The 27757-nt window shown below is 41.4% G+C and overlaps 2 protein-coding genes and 1 long non-coding RNA gene across 6 annotated transcripts; 1 reads left to right on the top strand and 2 right to left on the bottom strand.

Annotated features, from left to right (window-relative positions):
- Positions 1–121: 121 nt before the first annotated feature.
- Positions 122–8738, bottom strand: TMEM126A (transmembrane protein 126A). Its single transcript, XM_081099450.1, has 5 exons — positions 8213–8738; positions 6814–6912; positions 4034–4227; positions 2047–2161; positions 122–1042 (listed from the first exon to the last, which is right to left on the bottom strand). The coding sequence occupies exons 2-5, from the start codon at positions 6903–6905 to the stop codon at positions 850–852; spliced, it is 594 nt and encodes a 197-aa protein (XP_080955576.1). The 5' UTR covers positions 6906–6912; positions 8213–8738; the 3' UTR covers positions 122–849.
- On the top strand, positions 8408–27040 carry LOC308524850. The gene is made up of 3 exons (XR_013996433.1): positions 8408–8438; positions 13376–13451; positions 26665–27040. It is a non-coding gene; the product is annotated as an uncharacterized lncRNA (long non-coding RNA).
- On the bottom strand, positions 14092–27570 carry TMEM126B (transmembrane protein 126B; the record flags this gene model as incomplete). Of its 4 annotated transcripts, XM_081099448.1 has the most annotated exons (6): positions 14092–14358; positions 18457–18602; positions 19749–19860; positions 21155–21348; positions 22590–22708; positions 27475–27570. In XM_081099448.1, 5 exons carry the CDS (start codon positions 27553–27555, stop codon positions 18506–18508), a joined length of 603 nt encoding a protein of 200 aa, XP_080955574.1. In that variant the 3' UTR covers positions 14092–14358; positions 18457–18505. The 4 variants fall into 4 exon arrangements, with proteins under 4 accessions (XP_080955574.1, XP_080955572.1, XP_080955573.1 ...); XM_081099446.1 differs by lacking the exons at positions 14092–14358; positions 18457–18602 and adding an exon at positions 19208–19522 and having other exon boundaries at positions 27475–27559; XM_081099447.1 differs by lacking the exons at positions 14092–14358; positions 18457–18602 and adding an exon at positions 19208–19522 and having other exon boundaries at positions 21155–21270; positions 27475–27555.
- Positions 27571–27757: the final 187 nt, after the last annotated feature.

Here is a 27757-nt window from a genome sequence, read left to right as displayed (position 1 = left end):
GTGGTATCCTGATATTCCCACTCCACCCCCCATTTTCATTCCTGTCTGGATTCATTATGAAGTCTTCACTGTAAACTGTTTTATGGTTGTGTTTTGTTTTGTTTTTTTTTCTGTTAAAGATCAAACTCTGCCTAGTTTAAAGGCATCGAGCAAGTGTGAAGACACTACTGGGCAAACTAGAGAAGTTATGCTCTTAAGTGGGTAGCCTTTAGTGGTATTCAGTAGGTCTCATTAGAGTTGTACCTCGTGATAAATTGTAAGTCTACTAGAGGCCCAGTACATGAAATTCATGCACGGTTGGGGTCCCTAGGCCTGGCTGGCTACCAGGGCCAGGCCGGAGAGGAGGCGATGGTGGCCGGGCACAGAAGGAACACACTGATGCCACCGTTGTCGGCGCCCCACCACCACACAGTTCCCTGCCTCCCCCCTCCTCCTTCCCTTGTCACTATGTTGCCACTGTGGCGGGTCGATCAGGGCCTGTGGCAGTGGGGACAGAACATAGGAGATTGGCTGCTGGCCCCAAGGAGGGAGCCAGCCCTTTGCCCTCCTGGGAAAGGGGCCACATCCGCTGCCACCCATCCCCAATTCCCTGTCCCAGCCCCAGGGGCCGTCCCCAATCGGACCATGGGGCCTGCTGGCCGGAGTGGGGAAGGACCGTGGTAGGTTGGCTGGCCCAGAGAGGTTGGCTGTGGGAACGCACTGACCACCACGGGGCAGCTCCTGCATTGTCTGCCCCTGGGTGGTGAGCGTCATAGCGACCAGTCGTTCCGGCTTATATATATAGATGTTCATATAGTAGACATTGGTTATTCTTACAGTTTTATTTTTGTGTACACATTTGCTTAACAATCACTGAATTTTTAGGCCAGGTTCAGGTAATTGAAGAGCCTTTATAAGTAGTTTATATTGCCTAGAACTAAGGTATGCTGAAAACCCAGTCTGGAGCAAAATGGGAAATAACATCTTTCTAAAGATAGGTTGAGAAATTCTGATCCAGTAGGTTAAGATGTTTCCTCTCTCCGGTAGCGGGGCTGAGGAATACCTGTAAGAAAATATTAAGAACAGTTCACTAGAAAAGATCGTTGTGTCAAGTGGCAAACCAATATACAATGTATGTATTAATCTCAGAAGTTAAATAGTTTAAAGATTAAGGCATAACTACTATTAGTCCTCAAAACTGTCTCTTTGGGGCTTTTTTTTTTTTTTTTTTTTTTTGCCTCTTCAGTTCACCAATGGAGGCTCATAGAGCATAGACTGCTTGATATAAGAGTTCAGAGAAAAACGATTATTTTGGAGTAGAAGGCTTATAGCTAGACATTTTCTGATGGAAATGCTCTTAGTGGAAGTGCTCAAATTCTTAAGAACATTGTATATATAACACTAGAAATTTGTGAACTTGGGGGGGGAGGGGGCGAGGGTTCCTCAACCTGGCCTGCACCCTTTCACATTCTGGGAGTCCTCAGGGGATGTCCGACTGACGGCTTGGTCCCACAGGAGTGGGCCCAAGCCATCAGTCGGATATTCTTAGCGATGCTGCGGAGGTGGGAGAGGCTCCTGCCACCGCCGCTGCACTTGCCAGCCGCGAGCCCGGCTCAGGGCTTCTAGCTGAGCAGCGCTCCCCCTGTGGGAGCACACTGACTACCAAGGGGCAGCTCCTGGTTGAGCATCTGCTCCCTGGTAGTCAGTGTGTGTCATGGTGACCAGTCGATCTGCTGTTCAGTTGATTTGCATATTAGCCTTTTATTATATAGGATGGTTTTAGAGCTAAAAATATTTGTAGCTTTGTAAGTTCTAAATTAACGTAAACTGTAAATTAAGGTTACCAACCTGAACTATACACCCAAGAGGTACAGTGTGGTAAGTTTCAAGAACTGTTTTCAAATTCTTAATAGTTATTTATAAGGAAAAGAAAAAGTCTGAACTCCTTCAAATCAAAAGGTAACAATGCTGTAGAAAATGTATTTGCTGTTTTAAATTACATATTTTCTAGGTAATCATTTATATATTAAAGTTTTTCAGTGATTATGAGAAAACAAAGAATCCTACCTGGCTGCTAGGCCACCATTCACAGGAATAGCCAAGAAAACAGGGTACAGACCACCAAAAACAAGTCCAACCAATCCACCTCGTATTATGGTACAGGTTTCACAATGCAAATCACCTAGAAAACAAATAAGTTGTGGTGATGAAGATCATGATAGTCAAGCAAACATGAGTGCAAGGTCCCCTTATATCAGCAGTTCTCAACCTGTGGGTCGCCAACCTGTAGGTCGAGACCCCTTTGGGAGTTGAACAACCCTTTCACAGGGGTTGCCTAAAACCATCGGAAAACACATATATAATTACATACTGTTTTTGTGGTTAATCACTATGCTTTAATTATGTTCAATTTGTAACAATGAAAATACATCCTGCATATCAGATATTTACGATTCATAACAGCAAAATTACAGTTATGAAGTAGCAACGAAAATAATTTTATGGTTGGGGGTCACCACAACATGAGGAACTGTATTAAAGGATCGCAGCATTAGGAAGGTTGAGAACCACTGTTTATATATGTGTTTTCCGATGGTCTTAGGCAACCCCTGTGAAAGGGTTGTTCGACCCCCAAAGGGGTCTCGACCCACAGGTTGAGAACCGCTGCCTTATATGTGTCACAAAGACTCAGTTTTTCAGGCAGTGATAGAGCAAATGCAATTCTGTAAAGCATGTTAAAAGGTATAATTAAATGTACAGATAACCTAAAATAGCTAGGAGTAACTGATGACCATCCTAGGAAAAATTCTCTAATTTTTTCTGAACTTGACTGAATATAATTTCGGTTTGCGCTGCATTCAGCTTACTGCACATGTATTAAACTTTTAATCTATGGGAATTTTGTTTTACAATTTATACTTCATCTTATATTTTTACATTACATAGTGTGACTTTATGAAATTCTTTATTCATTTCCAAATTAGTATAAAGTATATTAAAAATAGAAAGGTAAGTTGTAACTTAATGTTTTCCTCAGTCAGTCTGTTCAATTCATTAGGCAGTAGGTTTCCCTGGATCATAAAAGTTCTTTCCACAGTGATTATAGGGATTCAAGCAAAACTCATAATTTAAACAAATTGAGAGCAGCACTTAGCAGAAGAGAATTTAAATGAGTTCCTTCCCTCTCCACCACCACTTGTAGTAATACTTTACTTTAAATTATTAAAACCTTTTTCATGATTAGCTATACTCAAAGCACTTGGCACACATGGTAAACTGTCAAAAGGAAATCAAATCTCCATACATTTAATAATTCTGGTATGTACATGAAGTGCTTTGAGAGGTTTACAATTCCCATAAAAACATTTTTTCCCTTTAAGGAATTCTCTGTAAATTTTTTTTTAAAAAAAACTAAGGCGGTCAGCATTTTTTAAAACTAAGTTTCAAAATATTCTTTATTCTAAGCACTGTATGAAAGATAAGTTAGGTAAAGTAAAGTATTTAGAACTGCCATGTATGTGCACTTGTTTGGTAGTCCATACTAATATGAATTGCCATTTTAATAATATAAGTGCAGGGAGCGGCTATAGGGTTAAGCCTCGGACTGACCTGTGGGCAAAGTCACAAACAATTCCCAGCTTAGAGGGCACAGTCCTCTTAGCATAATTAGGCTTGACCTTATAACACTCCCTAGATCTTATCTGGGAAGCTAACAGGCTGAGGAAGTGCAGGAAGTATAACCATGGTGCAAACAAGTGCAACTCACAAGAACAGTGTAACTTTGGTAACCACTGCCTTGTTTACCTCTCACTATAAAATAAAGTCTCAGCTTGCCTTGGGATCTCCCTCTCTGAGGCCTCAGCCAGGCACAGGGAAGATCCACGGAGACTAAGGAAAGCTAGAGAGTTCTGAACGCTGTCTCCGTGTAAAACGTTCTTCGCCGACTCCGTCCACACCTTTGGGAACCCCTGGACCACTGGGGCTGGACCCCAGCATATAAGGTGCAAATAATATATACCAAATCAAACCATGGGGATAGTGAAATGGAATTTACCTGTATTCAATGGTAAACTTACAACACTTCTGTAAGATACGTCCGCGGTCAAAAATGGGATCACTGCCATTGGTAAACCAGCAGCTATACGAGCCTGTGTCACATTTAAGACGCGTCGAAAAAAACTGTTTGCTATTAGGCCACAGAGAGCAGCATTAAGTCCAATATATGTTGATCCATGTTCAAGTACATTCCTGAGTGGGTGAAGAAGAAAATAGTAATTTCTTTGGCTCTACTGTGTGTTAGGAAGCTCCCAACATTTCTGGCATATGTTAGAGAACCAACCAGGACTTAACAGGATACATTTATCCCTTATAGCTCCATAAAACAAAAAACCTTTAAAATGTTTTACATACAGATTTTTATTCTAAAAGGCTTTTGAATTTGGTAACACTTAAGGGTACAATGATACATCTAGATTTTACTAAGTATACTTTGTGATTTTGCAAAAGATATTAGTACAGAAATTTCCCTCAACTATAGATAGCCAGGAAGAGCTTGAAGAGTCTGATTTGGATGCCTCTACTCTAGGCTCCCAAAATAGCCAGTACTTCTTCTCTAGCACAGCACATTACAGGAGCTCTCCACTAGTGTTCCCCACTGTAAACAAGTTGAGGACAATGGATACAAATTCCTCTTGGTTTCAATAGCACCTGACACACAGAAGGCATTCAAAGAGGTGAAGATAATGTTTCAGTTCATCCCTAAAGCATTAGTTTCAGGATTCAGGGATTGGAAGAGGACTAACATGTAAGGGATAACCTTATAACAACCCATTGAAATAATAATAAATTGATGTTTTGAGATAAGACGTGGTTTTTAAGCTACGGTATGGGCTAATTTAAAACATGTTCTGAGCATTCTTTCAAACACCATCTGCACACTGCATCGTGCACCCATCCCTTGTCGCAAAGTCTCTTTTAATATATTTATTTTCTAATTCCATTATTCTTAGCCAAACTAGCCACACAATGATCTCTCTGACTTCCTAGTTAATTAGTAATGGAGCTTCTAAAAGATATTACTTTTCTTAACCTTTCACGCAATCATGTTACTATAGACAGACTTGCTGCTCAAGGCAAAAACATTTACCATCAACCTTCACTGTTTTCAGTTTTATAATTAGAGGATGAAAGACATGTAAACAAGATAAAACATGTCTGAATAAATGGTAATAGCAATAGGAGAGAGGCAGTTTAGTAACTTAACATAATTTTTAAAGAGTGGTGAGAGCCGAAACCGGTTTGGCTCAGTGGATAGAGCGTCGGCCTGTGGACTGGAGGGTCCCAGGTTCGATTCCGGTCGGGGGCATGTGCCTGGGTTGCGGGCATATCCCCAGTGGGAGATGTGCAGGAGGCAGCTGATCGATGTTTCTAACTATCTCTCTCCCTTCCTCTCTGTAAAAAATCAATAAAATATATTAAAAAAAAAAAAAAAGAGTGGTAAGAGCCTAGAGAAGAACCCACCAAACAACAAAAAACACGAATGTTTTTGTGGGAGTTAGAAATTTCAACACTTCCTCTAAAATATTGTTATTTTATCTTCATAACAATCCTGTTCAATATTTATCATCTCTATTTTAATCGTAAGAGTGAATGCTCAGAAGTAAATAATTTGCCCACACATTTTACATATTTTAATATATTACTGTAAAATATAAAAATATGTAAACAAAACAAATACAACTGGAATCTGAATAGCAGTTTGTTATCTCCCAACCAGGTTTTAATTTACTATAGCTTTAAGTTACATTTTTTTAGTTAATAAATCAGTAAGTACAAAATTATCTAGTAGACCCTTTACCAATTTTCCAAAAAAAGTGCCTATAAAACTAGCCACTCATGACATTTTATAAGGTACATAAAATAACTAGACATATGAACTAAACACGTAAAATACAAGACCAAAGTTAACAAGTGGCAATAAATATATGGTGTGTAAAATTACTTTGTACTTCAAACCCATCCAATTTTTATCTCAACTGCCACCACCCTACCATCACCATGCACCAGGATTACTATGTGTTTTCCTTTTGGTCTTTTCTACCTTAAATCTGTTTTCCAAAAAGAAACTACTAGCCGAAACCGGTTTGGCTCAGTGGATAGAGCGTTGGCCTGCGGACTGAAGGGTCCCAGGTTCGATTCCGGTCGGGGGCATGTACCTGGGTTGCGGGCACATCCCTAGGGAGCGTGCAGGAGGCAGCTGATTGATGTTTCTCTCTCATCGATGTTTCTAGCTCTCTCTCTCTCTCCCTTCCTCTCTGTGGGAAATCAATAAAATATATTAAAAAAAAAAAATAGAAACTACTGTAGCTCATTCTGTTGTCTTCACAGACCAGTACATTTCCTACATAGCCTTTTTCTGTTTAATAACACCTTAAAGATCTTTTAACCATGATCCCATTCTCTTGAGATTCCTTGTCTAGCTATGTGTGTTCATCGGCCTTCTCTATCATGGTCTGCATAATGATCATATGAATTAAAGACATTAAAAGCTATCCTAAAGCTTTGATATTGTAATGAGCCCACAGATGTACATTTGACTATCCTCTAAGCCAAACGGGAAAAATGAGAGCCAGCACATAATTAGCTGTGCCCAAAGATGCGGATTCTCGCCCTGACTTCCAGCTGGACGGCCCACTGTGCTGGGCCTCGGTTTCTCACGGCGAGGAAACGTTCCGTCTTCTTCCGCTGGTCTATGTCATCGACACAGAAACCAAGTAAACCGGAGACAATACTCACCTAGTGAAAGACAGTTTTCAAATTAAGATGGGATCCTACCTTTCTGCTTCTGGAAGTTGGTTAATTTTTCTGTTTATGATGTCCAAAATGTGTTCTTTCTGGAAAGTATCATCTGATTCATGATTTTCCATCTTGAGCCTTAAAAAAAATAAAATCATTTTTCAATAATGTATATCTAGAGAAAACAAAAGGGCTTACAAAAAGCCTTTTGAAGACCATTAATAATTTCAAGAGAATTAGATATATAGATTGAATTCATAATCTGCAGCACACCATACCTTCCCCCTTCCCAAAATGAATTCTAAGTGAAATAGAATCAGAACATGAAAAGCAGTGGATAGAGCTTCTAGGAATACAGACTATTTTTATAACCCTTAAAAAATAATCTTAATTTGCAAATAGCACCAAAAATCACAAGATTAATACTAAACTAACATTAAGAACTTGTGTTCATCAATAGACACCATAAAGATAAGCTAGTGTGAGAGTAATGTTTGCAATATAATTGACAAGAGTAGTTAGTACCCAGGATGTGTAAAGTACAAAGCAACAAGAACAGAGCCAGCAACCCAACAGGAAAACTGAAAACAGGTTTGAACAAGCACGTTGCTGAAAGGAAAGCTAAAGAGCCAATGAACATAAAAATGTGCTTAACCTCATAATCAGGGAAATAGAAATTAAAACCAGAGTAATACGAATATGTGGGCTTAGGTTAGCTACACACACACACACACACCCTGACCATTTCAATTACTGGCAAGAATGTAGGGTAAGTAGTGTTGCAGGTGGAAGCATAAATTATATCCAGTTTGGGGGAAACCACTTTGGAAAGGAATTTGGTATTATTCAGTAAGTAGAAGACACACACCCAACAATTTCACTACAGCAGAAGTCGGCTAACTTTTCCTCTAAAGGGCCAAAGAGTATTCTAGGTCTGCAGGTCACCTATAGATAGTCTTTGTTGGATACTTTTTAAAAATATAAGAAATCATTCTTAGCTGGCTGGCTACAGACACTATAGGCTTCATCTGGCCCCCAGGCCATGGTGTTGATCCCTGCACTAGCTGGGGTGCGTGTCAGAGCAGGGCAACCGTGAATGATCCCTTTTCCCTGAATATCCGGCCATCGCTCCTCACCCCGGACGGCTCTGAGACAGGCAATGAGGCAAGTAGGGCCTCAGAAGATTTAGGCCCAGGGCACCCTATGCACTGGCAGTCGGCCCGGGGTTAAATTCAAGTGCAGGTTTTTGTTTTGTTTTGTTTTGTTTTCCTCCTGGTTTGCTTTAAACATAAGGTCTTTTCTTCTAAGGTGGAAAAGGAGACGGCAGGCGCCGCAGGGCCGACTCCTCTCCTCCCCTTCCGCCCCAGTCCCGGGATCTCATTCCCGCTGTGCTTCCGATCCCCAGGCACCTCCTGCACTCCCCCCCGGGACGCAGTACCTGGTGCTCTCCCTGCAGCCCTCGGCGCTGGCTCCGGCCGGCCTCGGCCCTAAGGCTCACCGCAACCTTCACCCTGCTCGCGCGGGCGCAGCCATCTTTGGCCGACACGTGACTCGGAGGGGGCGGGACCGCGGCCGCTGATTGGGCCCCGGGACGCCGGCCGCACGCTTAGCGACTTCCTGCCCAGGGCGGGCTCCCAGCGAGCGAGGTGCGGGGCGTGTGAGCGGTGAGACTCCGACGACCGTGGGGAGTGTTTGTCCACCTTCCCCTGCCTCCGAGGGCAGAGCCTGTAGACCGGGAAAGTCCCAGAGGAAAGTCGAGTGGCCCTAAACCCGCCCTTTTCACTGGTCGCCTATCCTGGGCACGTTACTTAACTTCCAGACCCATAGACCAGATCTCCTGATGTGGACATGGGGTATAAGAAAACAGCACAGCTCTTGGCATACGGTGGATGCTAGGTTCAAAAGGTATTAAAAAGGAGCTGAGCCCTAGCTGGTTTGGCTCAGTGGGTAGAGCGTCGGCCTGCGGATTGAAGGGTCCCGGGTTCAATTCCGGCTAAGGGCACATGCCCAGGTTGCGGGCTTGATCCCCAGTGCGGGGCATGCAGGATGCAGCTGATCAGTGATTCTCTCTCATCGTTGATGTTTTTCTCTCCCGCTCCCTTCCTCTCTGAAATAATAATTATAGTAAAAAGGAGCTGAGATATTTTTGCACCCTCGATTTTCTTTGCCCTTGGAGCTCCCTGTGCCACGTTACAATCTGGTTGTCTGTCCCACCTCAAGATAATCAGCACCTCCAGAGAAGGAGCTTGTTTTCTGAGGATTCCCTGGTGCCCTTCCTCGTACTGCTGATAAAAGCAGGGGTGGGTGAATGTGGCTAAGAAAAAACTGGAGAGGAGGGAGCCCGGGACCTCCACTCGTCAGGACAATTGAGAATGAAAGTCTTGGGCCAAGCCTCTGAATAGACCCAGTTCTCATCCTGGCAGCCTCTTTCTCATCTATAAAACAGGGGAAATAACATTTTCTCTGATTACTTTGTGAATACGTGAGCGTTCAGTGAAAGTGCTTACCAGGGTTGCTTTGAAAATAATTGAGCTCTAGCAAAGGAGAAAGTGGTATTCCAGATAAAGAACAACTTCATAAGGCAAGGGGAGCAGGGTGAGAAGAATCCCCAAGACTCCGTGGCGAAGAAGGATTTATCAGATGTCAAATAATCTATAGTCAATGAATCAGAAAATAAAAGCATCTTTATTTTTTAATATATTTTTTATTGATTTCAGAGAGGGAGAGAGATAAACATCAGTGATGAGAGAGAAACATTGATTGGCTGCTTCCTGCATGCCCCCTACTAGGGATGGAGTCCACAACCTGGGCATGCCCTGACAGGGAATCCAAGTTAACCTTCTAGGTTAAGTTTCTTCCTAATTACTCTATCCTTTTTAATGCTATAGTAAATGGGATTGTTTTCTTAATTTCCCTTTTGGGTTTGTCGTTGTTAGTGCAGTGAAACACAATTTTTGTGTGTTGATTTTGTATTCTGCAACTTTGATGAAATTGTTTTTAGGTGTAAGTTTTCTTTCTGGAATTTTTTTTTCTATAAGATGATGTGATTTGTGAGCAGGGATAATTTTACTTTTTTTTTTTTTTACAATTTCTTGTCTAACTTTTTCTAGAATTTTCAGTGCCGTGTAGAATAGTATTGGCAAGAGTGGTTATTGCCTTGTTCATCATAGAGGATAAGCTTTCAGTCTTCCACCATTGAGTACAGTATTAGCTGTGGGCTTTTCATGAGGCTTATATTCTGTGGTGTAGTTTCTTTTTATTCCTAGTTTGTTGAGTATCTATTATCATAAAACAGCGTTGAGTTTTTCTGCATTGATTGCCATACTCATGCTGTCCTTGATTATGTTAATGTGGTGTATGACATTGATTATTTTTGCATATTGAATTATTCTTGCATTCCAAGTACTTGGTCATGGTGTGTGATCCTCTTAATGTGCTGTTGAATTCAGTTTGCAATTTGTGCATGGGTGGGGTCCCTTGGGGTGTCCTTCGGGGATCGGGCCAAAACCCACAGTCCAAGGCCATCTGCAGCTCCAATCTGCCACTTCTGCTCATCCAGGCCCCACTGCGCCTGCCGCCTGCCGCAGGCTCATGCCCAATCAGTCCCAATCAGGAGAGGCTCATGCCGCTAGGAGTGGCCTGTGGGATCTGGCCAAAACTGGCTCTCCGACATCTCCCTCAGAGGTCCCGGATTGTGAGAGGGCGCAGGCCAGGCAAGGGACCCCACTGGTGCAGGATCAGGGACTCGGACTCGGTAGGTTGGCCATCGGGGGAGGGACCACAAGAAGGCTCGAGGGCGTGTCTGGCCCATCTTGCTCAGTCCCTATCCACAGGACCCCAGCAGCAAGCTAACCTACCAGTTGGAGCGTCTGCCCCCTGGTGGTCAGTGCACATCATAGCGAGTGGTTGATCAGCCTTAGCATATCATTAGCATATACGCTTTGATTGGTTGAATGGTCAACTGGTCACCAGACAACTGGACACTTAGCATATTAGGCTTTTATTATATAGGATTAATCAAGAACATTAATTAATATTTCTTTTATGTCTTTATTTGGTTTTGGTATCAGTAATGTTGGCCTCATAGGATTGTGTTCCCTCCTCTTCAATTTTTTTTCCCCTCTTCAATTCCTAAGAAGAGTTTAGAGAGAATTGGTGTTAATTCTTCTGGTCCCGGGCTTTTCTTTGTTGGGAGTGTTTTAATTACTGCTTCAGTCTCCTTGCTAATTATATGTCTGTTCAAATTTATTTCTTCATGATTCAGTCTCAGTGGGTTACATGTTTCTAGGAATGGGCTCATTTCTTCCAGGTTATCTAGTTTGTTGGCATATAATTGTTCATAGAGTCTCTTATATTCCTTTTTATTTCTGTGACATCAGTTGTAAACTCCCTGCTTTCAGTTCTCGTTTTATTTATTTGAGTCTTCCTTCTTATTTAGTCTAGCTAAAGGTTTGTCAGATTTGTAAATCTGCTTTAAAAAACAACAACTGAGAGTTCTATTTATTTTTTATATTATTTTCTATTTCAGTCATTTCTGCTCTAATCTTTATTATGTCTTTCTGTCTGCTAGCTTAGGGTTTAGTTTGTTCTTTAGTTCCTTGAGGTGTAGGTTGAGATTTTTTAGTTGTGATCCTTCTTTTTTAACGTGTTTACTGCTACAGACTTCTTAGTACTGCGTTCATAAGTTTTGATGTTGTACTTTTATTTTTGTTTGTTTCCAGATATTTTCTAAGTTCCTTTAGATTGTTTTGACCTATTGGTTGTTTAAGAATGCATTGTTTCCTTGACATTGGTCTTAACAATGATTTTTTTAGATCTGACACAAAAAGCCAAGGCAACAAAAGCAAAAATAAACAAGTGGGACTACATCTAACTGAAAAGTTCTTCCAGGGAGATACCGTGACTTGGCGCAGGCTGGAGGAAGTGGGTAAGGGGTGTCCGCAGGCTTCCCTGCTCTCTGGGACAGATTGCAGCTAGCCCCTAGATCAGCCATGGGCAAACTACAGCCCGCGGGCCGGATCCGGCCTGTTTGAAATGAATAAAACTAAAAAAAAAAAGGACCGTACCCTTTTATGTAATGATGTTTACTTTTAATTTATATTAGTTCACACAAACACTCCATCCATGCTTTTGTTCCGGCCCTCCGATCTAGTTTAAGAACCCATTGTGGCCCTTGAGTCAAAAAGTTTGCCCACCCCTGCCCTAGATGTTTGCTATGTTAGAAACCTGATCAGGCAGTGTCTTTTAAAATATGTGAATAGGTCCCTTTTAGAGAAATATTAGGAATTTTTTTTTTTTCCTGCTCCCTCTTTGCTGAGCCCTGGAGATATGGCTGGGTTAAGAACTGGTTCTTGCCTGGCTCTGGTGGCTCAATGGTTGAGCATATGAACCTGGAGTCCATGGTTCGATTCAGTTCGATTCCCGGTCAGGGCACATGCCTGGGCCTCGTTTGTGAGCTTGAACCCCACTGGGAGATGCGGGGGTGCAGGAGGCAGTCAGTCAATGATTCTCTGTCATCATTGATGTTTCTCTCTCTCTCCCTCTCCTTTCCTCTCTGGAAAAATAAATAAATAAATAAAAGCGCTGGTTCTTTGTTTGCTATGGTCCTGTGGGGCTCGTGAATGGAAGCTCATTGGTTACCAGAGCCAGATCTGGGGACATGTCCCTTGGGTGGCAGCACAAAAGCTGTTGTACAGATGTGTGTATTAGCTCCTTCCCGGGAGATACTGGTGACTTGGAGTGGCCTCAGGAGAGAAGGTAGAAAGGTGTCTGCCAGCTTCCTTAGTCTCCAGGAAGACTTGCAGTTGGCTCCTAGACATGTTAAATTAGAATTCTGACCTCAGGCAGTATCCTTTAAACTGGCCAAAACTGGGAGATGGACATTTTTGCCTGCTCCCTCTGCACTGGGGAGATACCTGCAGGGAATGTTTCTGCCCATGAACAACTGCCTTTTTGTTTGCTGTAGTCTTGTGAGTCTCATGGACAGCAAAACTGTTGGCTTTCAGAGCTAGGACCGCTCATGCTCTCACGCCCTTGGTGTCTGTGTCCATTGGTTACGCTTATAGGCATACATACAAGTCCTTTGGTCGATCTCTCCCCTGTTATCCCCACCCTTCCTACCTTCCCTCTGAGGTTGGAGCATCTGGTTGATGCTCCTCTGTCTCTGGATGTTTTTGTTCATCAGTTTATGTTGTTCATTATATTCCACAAATGAGTGAGATCTTTTTTACCAGTTTCATTTTGAAGTTTATATTGCTGTTTCTTCAAGTTCACTAATCTTTTCTTTACCATGCCTAATCTTGGGGTGACTTTAGGGGGGCTTTGTTACTTTAATGAACCTGGTAGAGACTACTAAGATTCAATTATTTATATTTATTAATGTTAGTGTGACTGTCTTTGTAGGGATAGGATGATAAAAGTAGAAAAATATGGGCTATATATCTTTGGAGAAATGTTTTTTTAAAAATACGTTTTTATTGGTTATAGAGAGAGGACTGGAGGAGGAGGAGGAGGTATAAAAACATCAATATGAGAGAGAATCATTGATCAGCTGCCTCCTGCACACCCCCTACTGGGGTAACCCAGGCTTGTTCCCTGACAGGGAATGGAATCGTGACCTCCTGGTTCATAGGTCGGCACTCAACCACTGAGCAACATCAAATGGACACCTTAGGTAGGTGAGTGAACAAATTCTATTAAGTTCAGCCACATCTGTAGAAAGACATTTTTTCATTATATTACTGCTTAAACTTGGAAATTCAAATACTGGATAGTTTACAAAAGACAATACAGTTGTATAAAAGCTGGGAGAAAAATCAATATAATACACTGCAAGCTATGCAGGGTGATGGAATATGATGCAAAAGCAGGGAAAATCATATGGTTAACACAGTTGGAGGAAATGGGGGAAAAGACAAAAGAGAAAGGAAGTTCTCATAGCAGGGACAACATCTTAGTCATTGTTATACACCCGTTAGGGAAAATAGACGACGTAAACACATTTATTGAGCACCTCCTATATACCAGGTATGGTTCCATATCCTTTAGTTTTTATAACCTCACTTCAAAGCAGTTATTAGTATGTTTTCAGAGGAAACATAGTCAGAAAGTTTAGGTAGCTTGCCCAATGTGTGGTATACAATGTGTTTCATACATCACTTGTTGAATCAATATCATCTGAATAAATGAGTACATATTCATTCAAATGAAATATATCTTGTGAATTTTCTTTGTTGTGCTTCTTTATAATGTTTCTAGGAAAATGCTAAACTCATAACTACAGGCTATGTATGCAGTAATAACAACAGTGACAATAATGGCTGCAACACAGAGACTTCTTGTTTTATTTATGTATTTGAACTAATTTAATCATGACTTAATACAAGCTTTATTCCTTATTTTACAGATGAGGGAACTGAGATGTAGAGGTGAAATAGCTTGTTGGTAGTGAAGCTAGGATTTGAACCAGGCTGTATCTAACACCTCTTGCTGCTTTTCTTCATTGTGGTTCACTCAGATGAAGGTTTCCTTAATTTCTTCTTTCAGACCTATTACAACCACTTTGGCAAGAATTCCCAGCTTTTTCTATTGTAGAAAAGGCAAATTGAAATCATGGAGTGAAATACAAGTCTCTTCTGCTTTCATATGGCAGGGGAGATGAACATAAGTCAACCTTGCTTTTATGTCCCTTGCTGGAAGCTACCCAGTGTCTACACCAGAGGTCCTCAAACTTTTTAAACGGGGCCAGTTCACTGTCCCTCAGACATTCCACACATGCTCACTGCAGGCCCGGGACAAGTCAGCTGCTAAGCAGGACAGGCAGCGGCGGCAAAAACACCCAGCGGGCCAGATAAATGTTTTTGGCGGGCCGCAGTTTGAGGACACCTGGTCTACACTATCAGGAAAGTGCAAACAAGGAACCCAGAAGGCTGGCTGACCTTGAGCTTTGGCAAGGGCTAAAAGCTATGCACCGATTGTTCTGTCGAGACAATGGTGGCTCAAGCAATTTCCTGACCTAATAGTCTCAAAGTAAATCTTTACTAATATTTACTGACCTTTAAGATAGTCTGTCTGCTACCAGAATTGCCTGCCTAAATAAGGGCAATACGTGTATCTAAAATTGAATAAAAAGCTGGCAGGGCCTGGGCAACAGTGAAGCCTTTCCTCTTGAGAAAGACTCTCCGCCTGGCCCCCTGTAATTTCCAAATTCATATTTCTTGTCTAGTCTCTTCATTTGTGCGTGGCCCTTCTCTAGGTCCCGAACCCAAGCCATGCAGGACGCGGCTTTCACAGTCCCAGATTACTACGTAAGCATATGAGGAAATAAAACAATTTATAGAGCTACAATTCAAATGGTCAAAAGGCGTGAACAGAAAATTCACAAAAGAAAACCAAGATGCCAATATCTTTATTTAAATATCAACTTTCGCTAGACTCATTTTTGTTTTTATCTTTTTACCTCGAGATTGGGAAACTTTAAAAAAGATTGATGTGGCTGAAACTGGAGAAAGGCAATAAGGATGTGAGGAGATGAGGGACAGTGAAAAGTTAGTGGGACTGATGGATTATAGGTTCCTGTGAGGCTGAAATAATGCTGGAGTTGTGGCCTGAGAATGAAATTAACTCGAAGGACAGGAGCTAGTGATAAAATTGGATTTTAAAATTGAGAATGTGAAGAATTTGAATTTATTGATAATGACAAGGTCTAGAGCAACATAGTTCAAATGAAAATATAATGTGAGTTGGAGAACCAAGATGGCGGCATAGGTTAACGCCGGAGTTTGCTGCTTTGAACAACTACTTCAAAAGTGAAACCAAAAAACGGAAGGGACATCACCCAGAACCACAGGAACGCTGGCTGAGTGGAAGTCCTACAACTAGGAGGAAAGAGAAACGCATACGGACACTCAGAGGAGGCGCAATGCTGAAGTCGAATTCTGAGGTGCAGAGCGGGCTGGCGGCAGAGGGCGTGGTTGGCGTTTTCAATCGGGAGGGAGTCGCAGACTCTGAGCTCCAGATCCGGGCGAGTCTTTAGGGACCCAGACTCAAACGGGAGAAGCGGGACTGTCTGGCTTCGGTCAGAGCGAGTGCAGCTTTCTCTCCGAGGTTTGCAGCCATTGCTGGGACTCAGAGAGGCAGAGCCCCTGGGGACAGGACTGAGAGCCGCCATAACTGCTCTCTCCGGCCCACCCTGTTGATCCTGTGCGACCCACCCCGCCCAAGCCCTGCACAGAGGCATTTGCCGGATAGCCTCAGGCAAAGGCTAGATTAGCACCTCCCTAGAGGACAGAAGTTCTCTCACTGCTGACACAGCTGATTCTCATAGCCACTTGGCCTGGAGGTCAAACCCTCCCTGGAATTAGCTACAACAATCAAGATTTAACTATAAGACTGCGAACAAAGACCACTAGGGGGTGCACCAAGGAAGCATAACAAAATGCAGAGACAAAGAAACAGGACAAAATTGTCAATGGAAGATATAGAGTTCAGAACCACACTTTTAAGGTCTCTCAAGAACTGTTTAGAAGCCGCCGATAAACTTAATGAGATCTACAAGAAAACTAATGAGACCCTCGATGTTATATTGGGGAACCAACTAGAAATTAAGCATACACGGACTGAAATAATGAATATTATACAGACTCCCGACAGCAGACCAGAGGAGCGCAAGAATCAAGTCAATGATTTGAAATGCGAGGAAGCAAAAAACACCCAACCGGAAAAGCAAAATGAAAAAAGAATCCAAAAATGCGAGGATAGTGTAAGGAGCCTCTGGGACAGCTTCAAGCGTACCAACATCAGAATTATAGGGGTGCCAGAAGATGAGAGAGACCAAGATATTGAAAACCTATTTGAAGAAATCATGACAGAAAACTTCCCCCACCTGGTGAAAGAAATGGACTTACAGGTCCAAGAAGCGCGGAGAACCCCAAACAAAAGGAATCCAAAGAGGACCACACCAAGACACATCATCATTAAAATGCCAAGAGCAAAAGATAAAGAGAGAATCTTAAAAACAGCAAGAGAAAGAAACTCAGTTACCTACAAGGGAATACCCATACGACTGTCAGCTGATTTCTCAACAGAAACTTTGCAGGCCAGAAGGGAGTGGCAAGAAATATTCAAAGTGATGAATACCAAGAACCTACAACCAAGATTACTTTATCCAGCAAAGCTATCATTCAGAATTGAAGGTCAGATAAAGAGCTTCACAGATAAGGAAAAGCTAAAGGAGTTCATCACCACCAAACCAGGATTATATGAAATGCTGAAAGGTATCCTTTAAGAAGAGGAAGAGGAAGAAAAAGGTAAAGATACAAATTATGAACAACAAATATGCATCTATCAACAAGTGAATCTAAGAATCAAGTGAATAAATAATCTGATGAACAGAATGAACTGGTGATTATAATAGAATCAGGGACATAGAAAGGGAATGGACTGACTATTCTTGGGGGGGAAAGGGGTGTGGGAGATGCGGGAAGAGACTGGACAAAAATCGTGCACCTATGGATGAGGACAGTGGGTGGGGAGTGAGGGCAGAGGGTGGGGCGGGAACTGGGAGGAGGGGAGTTATGGGGGGGAAAAAAAGAGGAACAAATGTAATAATCTGAACAATAAAGATTTAATTAAAAAAAGAAAAAAAAAGAAAATATAATGTGAGTTATGTAAGTAATTTGAAATTTCCTTGTAGGCCCATTAAAAAAAACAAAATTAATTTTATTTAACCCAATATTACTAAGAGTAACCTTTCAACATGTAATCAATAAATTATGAGATATTTTATATGTTTTTACATAGTAAATCTTTAAAATTTGATGTGTATTTTACACATTTCAATTTAGATTATTCACACTTCAAATACTGACTAGTGGCTACTGACTATTATTTCAGACAGGTCTAAAGTATGACCATGGGAATAAGTGGTAGAGAGACCAGGGTGCTGGAAGGACCACCTATGTGAATACTGGAATCATCAAGAATGTACTGCCACTGAAAAGAATGTGTTGGTATGTGTAATGAGTTAGAAAGATCTCCAAGACATATAGTTAAGTGAAAATTTTCAGCATAATATGTATGGATAATAAAATTTATTTTAAAAATATGTAACAAAAGAAAACTGCAAGAGGCATGCTAACTTGACAGTGGTTACCCTGAGAATAGAGTAGAAATAGGATGAAGTGGGAGAGCAGGAGGACTTTTCAAGTCTTGTTCTATATAGCAAATATACATACAGGGTGGGTTTATATATATATAAATATATGTAAATATATATAAATATATATACAAAAGTAGGTTTATAGTTGCTCATATGGAAAATAATGCAATTAATAAATAATAATACAAGTATTCTCTGTGTTCACATACAACTGTAAACCCACTTTTGCCCCACCTTGTATATATATTTTTGGATCATTTGAGTAGCTCACAATGAGAAAGTATTCATGTAGTCATATACTAATTTTTTAAGAGTTAAAATATGAATACTATTGATCTAGTTATCTATTTGACTTGATTTCCCCCTGCGCCTCCTTCGCCCCACCCCCAATTACTTGCCCTTTCCTTAGAGTTTCAAGTATCATAAATTATTCTGAGAATATGAAGCTAGATGGCTAGTCTTTGTTTTTTCATTAGCAAAAGAGTACACGTATTTTACTTTGTTATATATGATGCCATAATTACCTTACTAAGACTTCCATTTCTGCTTTGGGTTGCTTGAAGCTTCAGATGATCAAATCTTTAATCTCACTATGAATATGGTTAAGACAAGGAGAATGGCTGTGGGGTTCCATTCTGTATCTTTTCTTTCCATCAGACAGTGTTTATTCCTAAAGTAAGATAAATGTGTAGCTCAGGAATGCTCTAGCAGACTTAAAGATGCATGCTTTGATTTCTTCCTTCAGATTTTAAACTTGTTGCGGGTAGGGACTACCCCTGGTGCCTGTATAAATGCATAGCCAGTAGGCACTCAATATATGTTCTTTAAATAGCACAGTGAAAAGAATGTGTTAACTATAAGAAGCTAGCTGAATCAGTTTAGAGTGAAGGAATGGGCTGTATGCTATTTCTGTATTTTGCTTTCTTATGAACTTTCAACGTCTTAAAAATGTAGGTCAAATGTCACTTCTTCTCTATAATTTTCCCTTCTGCCCAAATAGTTAAGATCCACATCCTCAATGTGCCCATAGAATTACGTGTATACCTCTCAAACTCTCTCATGCTGTGTGTTCATATGTTTAATTTATCTTCTAATTGTGAGTTCCTTCTGGATAAGGACCATTTCTTATTACATGTAACACAGTGCCTGAGAGGCAGTTGTTGCTCAATAAATGTTTGATGAATGACAGTATATAAATGTACAGATCAGAACTTGAAGCCTAAACCCATTTCCATATTCAATGAGGAAGAAAGAAAAAACTTACATTTATTTATTGAGTTTCTGAATATTTATTGAGAACCTGCTATACACTAGGCAAAAGAACAGAAACTAATTGTCCAGAGTTACTTTGAACTCTTTCAGCAAAACCTGAGTCCTCACCATAAAAAAATCCATTCACTACTTGGTTAATCTTCATGTACAGTTTTCTCTAACGTACTCTGAAATTCTGCATAATGTTGTATACCCTGGTATATTCCAAAGACTATCTGAAAGGCTAGAGGAATCAGCATTCCTTTTATATCTGTTTGACAAAGCATCAGCCAGTGATGTAAAACCCTTCCTTTTGGTGGCAGTGGAACAGTATGGTACCTAAAAAGGAAAAATAGGTAAGTACTTCTGGATGCATATTCTATGAAAAATTTGATTTTTCCTACACTGATAATTTCTATTCTAGGTCTTTCATGTAGCTAGCAAAAAAGGTTCAAAGTTAGCTATCTAAAATGATTAAAATGTGGCAGCTAAAGAATAAGGAGACTTTACTAATATATATATATTTTTTAAACAAGTAAAGAAGAGAAGGAATAGACAGACTTACTTTACTGCCAGACGTCCATTTTTAGAAAAAGCCAAACCAGTTGGATATAAAACACCGCATACTATGCCAACCAGTGAACTTCTCAGAGCACATTCTTCCACGCTTATATTATCTGGAAAACAAAAGTAAATTTGATCTCCCTTTAAAACTCAGGATAAACATTAAGAAAGTCGTGTGCCCTCGAAGAGTAGTTATCTGCACTGTCCTCAACCACAGTGAAATAGTAGGAATAATATTAGAAATTCAGTCTATGGCATACGACTGACTAAATCAGCCGTGGGCAAACTACAGCCCACGGGCCGGATCCGCCCGTTTGAAATGAATAAAACAAACAAACAAAAAAAAGACCGTACCCTTTATGTAATGATGTTTACTTTGAATTTATATTAGTTCACACAAACACTCCACCCATGCTTTTGTTCCGGCCCTCCGGTCCAGTTTAAGAACCCATTGTGGCCCTCGAGTCAAAAAGTTTGCCCACCCCTGGACTAAATGCACCATGTCTTAAAAGTGCTTTTATTACACTTTACATTAGGAAAGTTATCTCTTAGATGTATGGTTGCTGCAGAAACAACTTTGTATTAAAGAGTTAAACTAGGTCACCAGACCTCTGGATTCTAGGTTAATACATTTTTATTGTCTAGGTGTCAGGCATATGCTAAGTGCTAGAGGTACAGAGTTGCATAAAAGAGACTCAATATCTAACCTTCAGGCTAATCAATCAGGAAAGAAAGACATTTGAAAAATATTTATAAATAATTTTAAGGGTGCACAATGCTTTGAAGGTAAAATGTATAGAGAATGTATCTAAAAACCTTGAGGGAATCAGAGAAGGTTTCCCTGGGGAAGAGAGATTTAAGCAGGGATCTAATGAACAGGGGTGAGAGGTTCCATCAATTACTAGATGTGAAACTTAAGGTAATGGGAGGAGGCAGGAAATAACATTAGAAGCCCATAATATACCAGATACTATGTTAGGCATTTAACATACACAATCTTAATTCTCACAATCCTGTGAGGTAAGTATGATTAGTCCTAATTCATAGATAAGACTCAATTGAGTCTCAGATTAAGTGACTTGCCCAATGTCACAAAATTCAAGGAGTTAGGATCTGAAATTGTGTGTAATCTGCCAAAGCCTGCTTTTTTCTCAGTATATTATGCTGCTTCTTAGATTTGAACGTGTCTCTGTTTTTGCTGCTTATCTGTAAGAAAGACTTGCCCTGTCTGATTAGGAGGTCTGTTGTGGGACCTCCTGAAATAGGACAATATATGTGAAGGTACTTTGTAAGTGGTAAAGCAATACACAAATGTAAGGGATTATTATTAGCAGTAGCAACAGTATATATTAATGAGTAATTTTACTGAGACATGAACACATTATACTTTAATGAATTTAAATTTACCTGAATACAAAGCATCTGTAACAAGGAACTTATACGTAACTAAGGAAGACAAAAATGGAAGTGTAGTCAATGATGCATATGTCTTCAAAGCATCATGTTTAACCTTGAAGCAGTGTCTGAAAAGGAAGTTTGCCAATATTCCAGAGAAACCAGCTGTTGTTCCAACGAGCAGTGTCCCACGTATATTTAAAGTACTAATGGAAAAACAATAATCAAGGTTAACATATTTTCCTAATGGAAATATCTTTTCTTGGGTAGTCATTTGTTATTACATATTTACTCAGCATCAAGTATTTCTGAACACTTACTATATGAAACATATTTTCTACATGCTGAGGACTGGGCAGTGAATAAAGAAAAAAATCCTACTCCTCATGGAACTTTCATTCTAATCAGAGGATATAATTCTCTTTCTGAGAATATTTACAGTGGTTCTAAAATGGAGCTCTTTTAAAGAGAATACATTTTGGCCACAAAGAAATAATGAATATGTTCTGATATAGCCAAATTTTATATGTAAATCCAAGAATACTGCTCTTAAGGTCATTTGAATAAAAAAGTTGTTTATATTTGGTTAGGCCTTCTAAAAAATAATTAGTTTTTAATTAGTCCAGATATATTTAAAGTAATTTGTCAAGGATTTCCAAAACTTCATCCAATGAGATTTGCTAGATCTAGTTTCACTTATTCTGATCCATACCCCAATCCAGAAATGTATAAGGTATATGGTCAACATCTTTGATTTTATTTTGGAGTGCTAAAAATCTAAAAGTCAAAATGGTAATGTGAAACTATATGTACATCATAGAATCTATATTCCTGTTCATTGAACTCAGCACTGTGGTTAAGGTAATCAATTCTAAACTGAATTTAATTACAACTGATCATCAATGAAATATAAGTAGCCTCCAAATGGTATACTCCTAATTACTTAAAAAAAAAGTTTTTTTAATCCTCATTTGAGGATATGTGTTGTTTTTTTTAAAATTGATTTTAAAGAGAGAGGAAGGGGGAAAGAGAAACATCAATCGATTGCCTCCTGTACGTGCCCAACCAGGGATCAAACCTGCAACCTAGGTATGTGCTCTGACTGGAAATCGAACCCACAATCTTTTGGTGTACAGGACGACTCTCCAACCGAGCCACACTGGCCAGGCTTTCCTAATTACTTTTAATTTTTAAATGTTTATTGCACAAATAACATTTCAATAACAATTCTGGCCATTTTTTAAGAAGCAAAAGTAATTATCCACAGTTCCAATATTCTAACAGACCACTATTTTCATCTACCCATGTTTTTCTCCATTTTTAAAAAAAATAAGTTTTCTTCATAACCAACTCAATAAAGTTAAGAGAATCTTAGATATTCAGAAACAACAGAAATAGAGATCTGCAGAAAAAAGTAATTGATTTTCAGTCTGCGTGTGTCTCTTACTTTTCTTTTCTAAGATACTCAATTTTTTTTTCTATGATTTCAATGACCATCGGTCCGAGTTCTTTATCTCCTAGAGAGGGGCTGAGTTGACCACGTGTGTATGTTGCCATCTTGATGTCCTGGAAAACACAAAATTGGAGAACCATAATAGCTAATGATATTAATATTAAACCTTATAAATTCTACAGATTCCGATTAAAAAACATTTAGACTCTAGTAATGTGTCAAGTATTATCTGCTTTTTACCTACTTCGTTAATGATTCAATCAACATTTAGTGAACTCTGACTCTCTGCTAGACAGTGGCTTTTTTGATTCACACAATAATTTTGAAAAGTTGGTAGGACAATAATCATCTCCAATTTTACAGATGAGAAAAATAAGGTTGAGAAAGGTTGACTTGCTTCAGGACATAGTATAAAAGGATAACTTGATGAAATATTTATGTTTTCCTTATAGTTTTCCCAAAGGTAGCCAGGCCCTTTGCAGTTCTTGCTCTAGCTTTATCAGAGCTGGAAGAAAACAGTAGCTACTTCTTGACAACAATCTCTATCCTATGAAAGAGATTGAAAGCCTGCGCTCATTTTGGAGATTATGTTGAGTTTCCTGGAGAGATGGGAGAGAGCAGGATTGCCTTGGAGAACAGTGAGAGAGAACTTCAGAAAGAGGGACAGTGTTCCAGGCTTGGAAGAGATAGTGGATCACGGCTCCAGATGATATAAGTAACATGTCCGGCTTCTTAGTAGTACCCAGGGCGAAGCAGGGACTTGACTGGAAACTGCTGTGTGGCACACCAGTGAGCAGGACCCATGGCACTGGGCTCTAGGCTGGAAGGTTCCTGTGTCCCAAGTGTGATGTATGAAGAGATGGCTGTCAATGTCAAGGGACCTCGAGGATTTGGCCAATAGCATCTTAACAGAAACCAGTGGGAAAACAAAATAAAACAAAAAACTAGATCCTCAGAAAGGTTCCTTTTTGAATGTTGTGTTCTGGGTAAGACTCTCAGATCTCCATGAAAATTTTAAATAAAAACATTTATTAAATCTTTTTGTCACACAAGCGTTATGAGACTCCAGGTTAGCCAATGAATAGATATTAAAAATCCATGGCCCTTCACAATTTATACCAACCTCCACATTAGCAACATTAAACTTAGTCAAGGGCACAGACTAAATCTCATATTTCAGGAGTACAGGGCAAGAGAATTAGAGTGGATTGAGTATAGTAACACAGAAGATACTTAAGTCAGTGATTCTCAACATTTAGTGTGCACAAGAATCACATTGGAAATTTATTCCAAATGCAGTCTTTTGAGCTTCCTGAGATATGTGGATTCAGTGGGAGTAGAGTGAAGCCTAGAAATCTTCATTTTAGTAGCACCAGTGATTCTTTTCTGTTGTAGTTAATCCTCCCCTGAGGATATTATTCCATTGACTTTTAGAGAGAGTGGAAGGGAGGGGCAGAGACAGAGAGAAACACTGATGTGAGAGAGACACGTCAACTGGTTGCCTCCCACAAACACCCCAACCAGGGCTGGGGATGGAGCCTGAAACTGAGGTGCATGCCCTTGACCAGAATCGAACCTGGGACCTTTCAGTCCATGGGCCAAACCAGCTAGGGCCCAGTTATTCTTTTTATGTTGGTAGTCGATGGACACATGTTGAACATAACTGAATAAGTGATATGCAGCAGTACTAAGCCTAACTAATGAAAGGCCAGGCCAATTCATCTCCGGTATCAGCATCCTGAAGATATGGGCTCCTTTGACCTTTGGTGTATGGTATTACACAATGATAATGGGCCAGTTTCCTTCCCTGCATCATTACAGGCTGTACTCAGGTAGTCCTATTTTCTTTTTAAAAATATCTGGGGAGGACAAGGAAAATATTACAAATTACAGTTTCTCAGGGACTAGACTTAATCTTTTGCCTCCCTCTGACATCTAAATGGGAAATGGAAGAGAAGAGATAGTAATATCTGAGGGAGGTCTATAATGTTCTAGGAAGGCAGATGTCAGTAACATGATAATCAGGAACCTTGGATAAATTTATGTTTTGCTATCATCTAACTCACTGAAATTCCTTACTCCCCACAAAGAAAACTTTCAGGCAATGACGTGTATCATCCTTCTACCTTGTCTACATTCTTAGTACGTAGGGAACACAGGCACCCATGATTATAATCCTAAAATACTCAACAGTTCAGCAAATATTTGAGTGCCTGCCTAGTCTTTGGAAGGCACTGTTATTAAAGCAAAAATAGATGGGTAACTTTCTGATAGACTTTTTTTAAAAATATATTTTATTGATTTTTTTACAGAGAGGAAGGGAGAGGGATAGAGAGTTGGAAACATCGATCAGCTGCCTCCTGCACACCTCCCACTGGGGATGTGCCCGCAACCAAGGTACATGCCCTTGACTGGAATCGAACCCGGGACCCTTCAGTCCGCAGGCCGATGCTCTATCCACTGAGCCGGTCAGGGCTTTCTGATAGACTTTTAACAAGTACTGAAATGTAACGATTTTGCTATAACCAACATTTTATATCAAAATTAGTCCAAGGCCACTCAATATACTAGAAAGTGTGAATTTATGACGGTTTATAGTTTGTAAAGTATTTTATGGTTATGTAATGCTTTTATAGTACTGTGTCACCTGACCTTCAGTTTTATATCACATTCATTCCTCATTTGATAGCCACTGAGATAATCAAGATGTAGTCATGTCCTCAGGAATCCACAACCCAGAGGGAGGTCAGGACAAACAGGCAGGTAATTTAAACAGAATGAATCCTATATAATAAAAGGCTAATATGCAAATTGGCCAAAGGGCGGAACGACCAGTCGCTATGACACACACTGATCACCAGGGGGCAAATGCTCAACTCAGGAGCTGCCTTCTGTGGTCAGTGCGCTCCCACAGGGAGAACGCCGCTCAGCCAGAAGCCGGGCTCATGGCTGGCAAGCGCAGCAGCGGTGGCGGGAGCCTCTCTCACCTCCAAGGCAGTGCTAAGGATGTCCAACTTAGGCCCACTCCCTGTCAGCTGGATATCCCCCAAGGGCTCCCAGACTGCAAGAGGGTGCAGGCGGGGCTGAGGGGCCTCCCCCCACCCCCCCCCCACCCCAGTGCACAAATTTCGTGCACCAGGCCTCTAGTGCAGCGGTTTTCAACCTGTGGGTCGTGACCCCTTTGGCGGTCAAACGACCCTTTCACAGGGGTCGCCTAAGACCATCCTGCATATCAGATATTTACGATTCATAACAGTAGCAACATTACAGTTATGAAGTAGCAACGAAAATAATTTTATGGTTGGGTCACAAATGAGGAACTGTATTTAAAGGGCCAGAAGGTTGAGAACCACTGCTCTAGTGTGTCATAAAGACAAAACAAAACAAAAAACATAAGAAAGGCCAAATTTAACCTAGCTTGGAAAGTGTAAAGAAGGTTTTCCATAGTAAGCGACATTTAAACAAATACTGAGCCCCAGTAGGGTAGCTCCATTGGTTAGAGTGTGGTCCCATAGCCAAGGTTATGGTTCAGTCCTGGTCAGGGCACTTACAAAAATCAACCAATGAATGCATAAATAAGTGGAACAAATCCACGTTTCTCTCTCTCTCACCCCCAATCTCTCTCTAAAATTGTGGTAGGTGGTTAGACAGACATGAGCAGAGCAAGGATGATGGGCCAGGTACAAAAGGTCACTAGGGTGGAAAGCCTTAGGTGGTAGCAAGGGACAATCACCTGTAGGGTGGGACCTCGCCCCAGGGTGACTTTTCTTCCCCTGGCACAGTGGTCGGCAAACTCATCAGTCAACAGAGCCAAATATCAATAGTACAACGACTGAAATTTCTTTTGAGAGCCCAATTTTTTAAACTTAAACTATATAGGTAGGTACATTGTTATTAACTTAATTAGGGTACTCCTAAGGCTTAGGAAGAGCCACGCTCAAGGGGCCAAAGAGCCGCACGTGGCTCGGGAGCCGCAGTTTGCAGACCACAGCCCTAGCATGTTGGTCACATGGTTTGGACCCCTGACCTTTCCTCCCTATAGATAACATCTATGCCTGTTGTATTTCAGCTCCAGGCCCAGGTCAGCTACAAAACCAGCCCAGGCTGAAGCTGGGACCAGCTGCATGGAAAGACCCCTATCCTGGTGCCGCCAATCGGTCAGTGGAGTCCACAACCCTGAGAGGGCACACCGGGAAAGCCGCTGACTCTCCTGAGATCTTCTCCCGGGTCCGGACTGCCCCTCAACTCTCCACCCTTCAAACCCCAGGGACAGGACCGGCTGCTCGCCCTGCAGGAGCTGCAGAGCCTTTCCCTTCCCTTCGGCTTCCTCACGCCCACACTGCAAGGGCCCTTCCTTTCCCTCCATAACTTGTTTCCTAAGCCCATTTCTCCCAGGAATTGACTCCCCTACCTCTGTGATTTGCCAAATACATGTTCTTACAGTTTGGGTCTTGCCCTGAATTCTTTCCTAGCCAGAACCCAAGTCCCGAGGTTGTTGCACCCTGGTTTTGGTCTAACACCCAGTGCCGCTGCCTATAGCAAAATCGATCAAAACAATACAGATGTAAGAGGAGGACTTGGCAGGGGCTGGGGTGGGAGGAAGAGGTGCTGGGAGTTCTTCCAAGTTGAAGGCGAGGCCCGCGCAAAGGCTCAGGGGCAAGAGAACACAAGCGGCAAGCGGTCAAGACGAGACTTGAGGTCTCCTACTTTCTCTCCGCCTCTTCCCAGGGCGCCTGGAACGTCGCTGAAAGACCCTTGCCCTTGGGAACTGTTCTCTTCAGATTTTCAAACCCTTTGTACTTGCATCATTTCAGAAGGGCCCGCCAACACAGTGAGGCTGCAGAAACCATGGTCCCAACCACCCCGGGTCTCCGCCTACCTTGGGCATTTCCCCAGCTCCCACCGGCACCACACCTTTCCCTCGCGGGTCAGCCCCCGCCTCGCGCCCGGGCGCCGCCATCTTGAAGCTCACGTGACCGGCAGGTGGGCGGGGCCCCGGCGCCGGGGTGGGCGGTGTCGCCGGCTCACGCCTCTCTCTGGCGGTCCCGGCCCGCCCCGACCCAGTCAAAAGCCGCGCCCTCCATCCTGGCGGTGATTGGGCGCGGCGTCCCGAAATGACGGCTGCTCATTGGCTCCGAGGAGGCCCGGCCACCCGTAGGCCC

Source organism: Myotis nattereri (assembly GCF_964212035.1).
Source record: "Myotis nattereri genome assembly, chromosome: 9".
NCBI lineage: Eukaryota > Metazoa > Chordata > Mammalia > Chiroptera > Vespertilionidae > Myotis > Myotis nattereri.
Note: the sequence above shows the minus strand (reverse complement) of the source record. Positions and strands in the feature narration are given on the sequence as shown.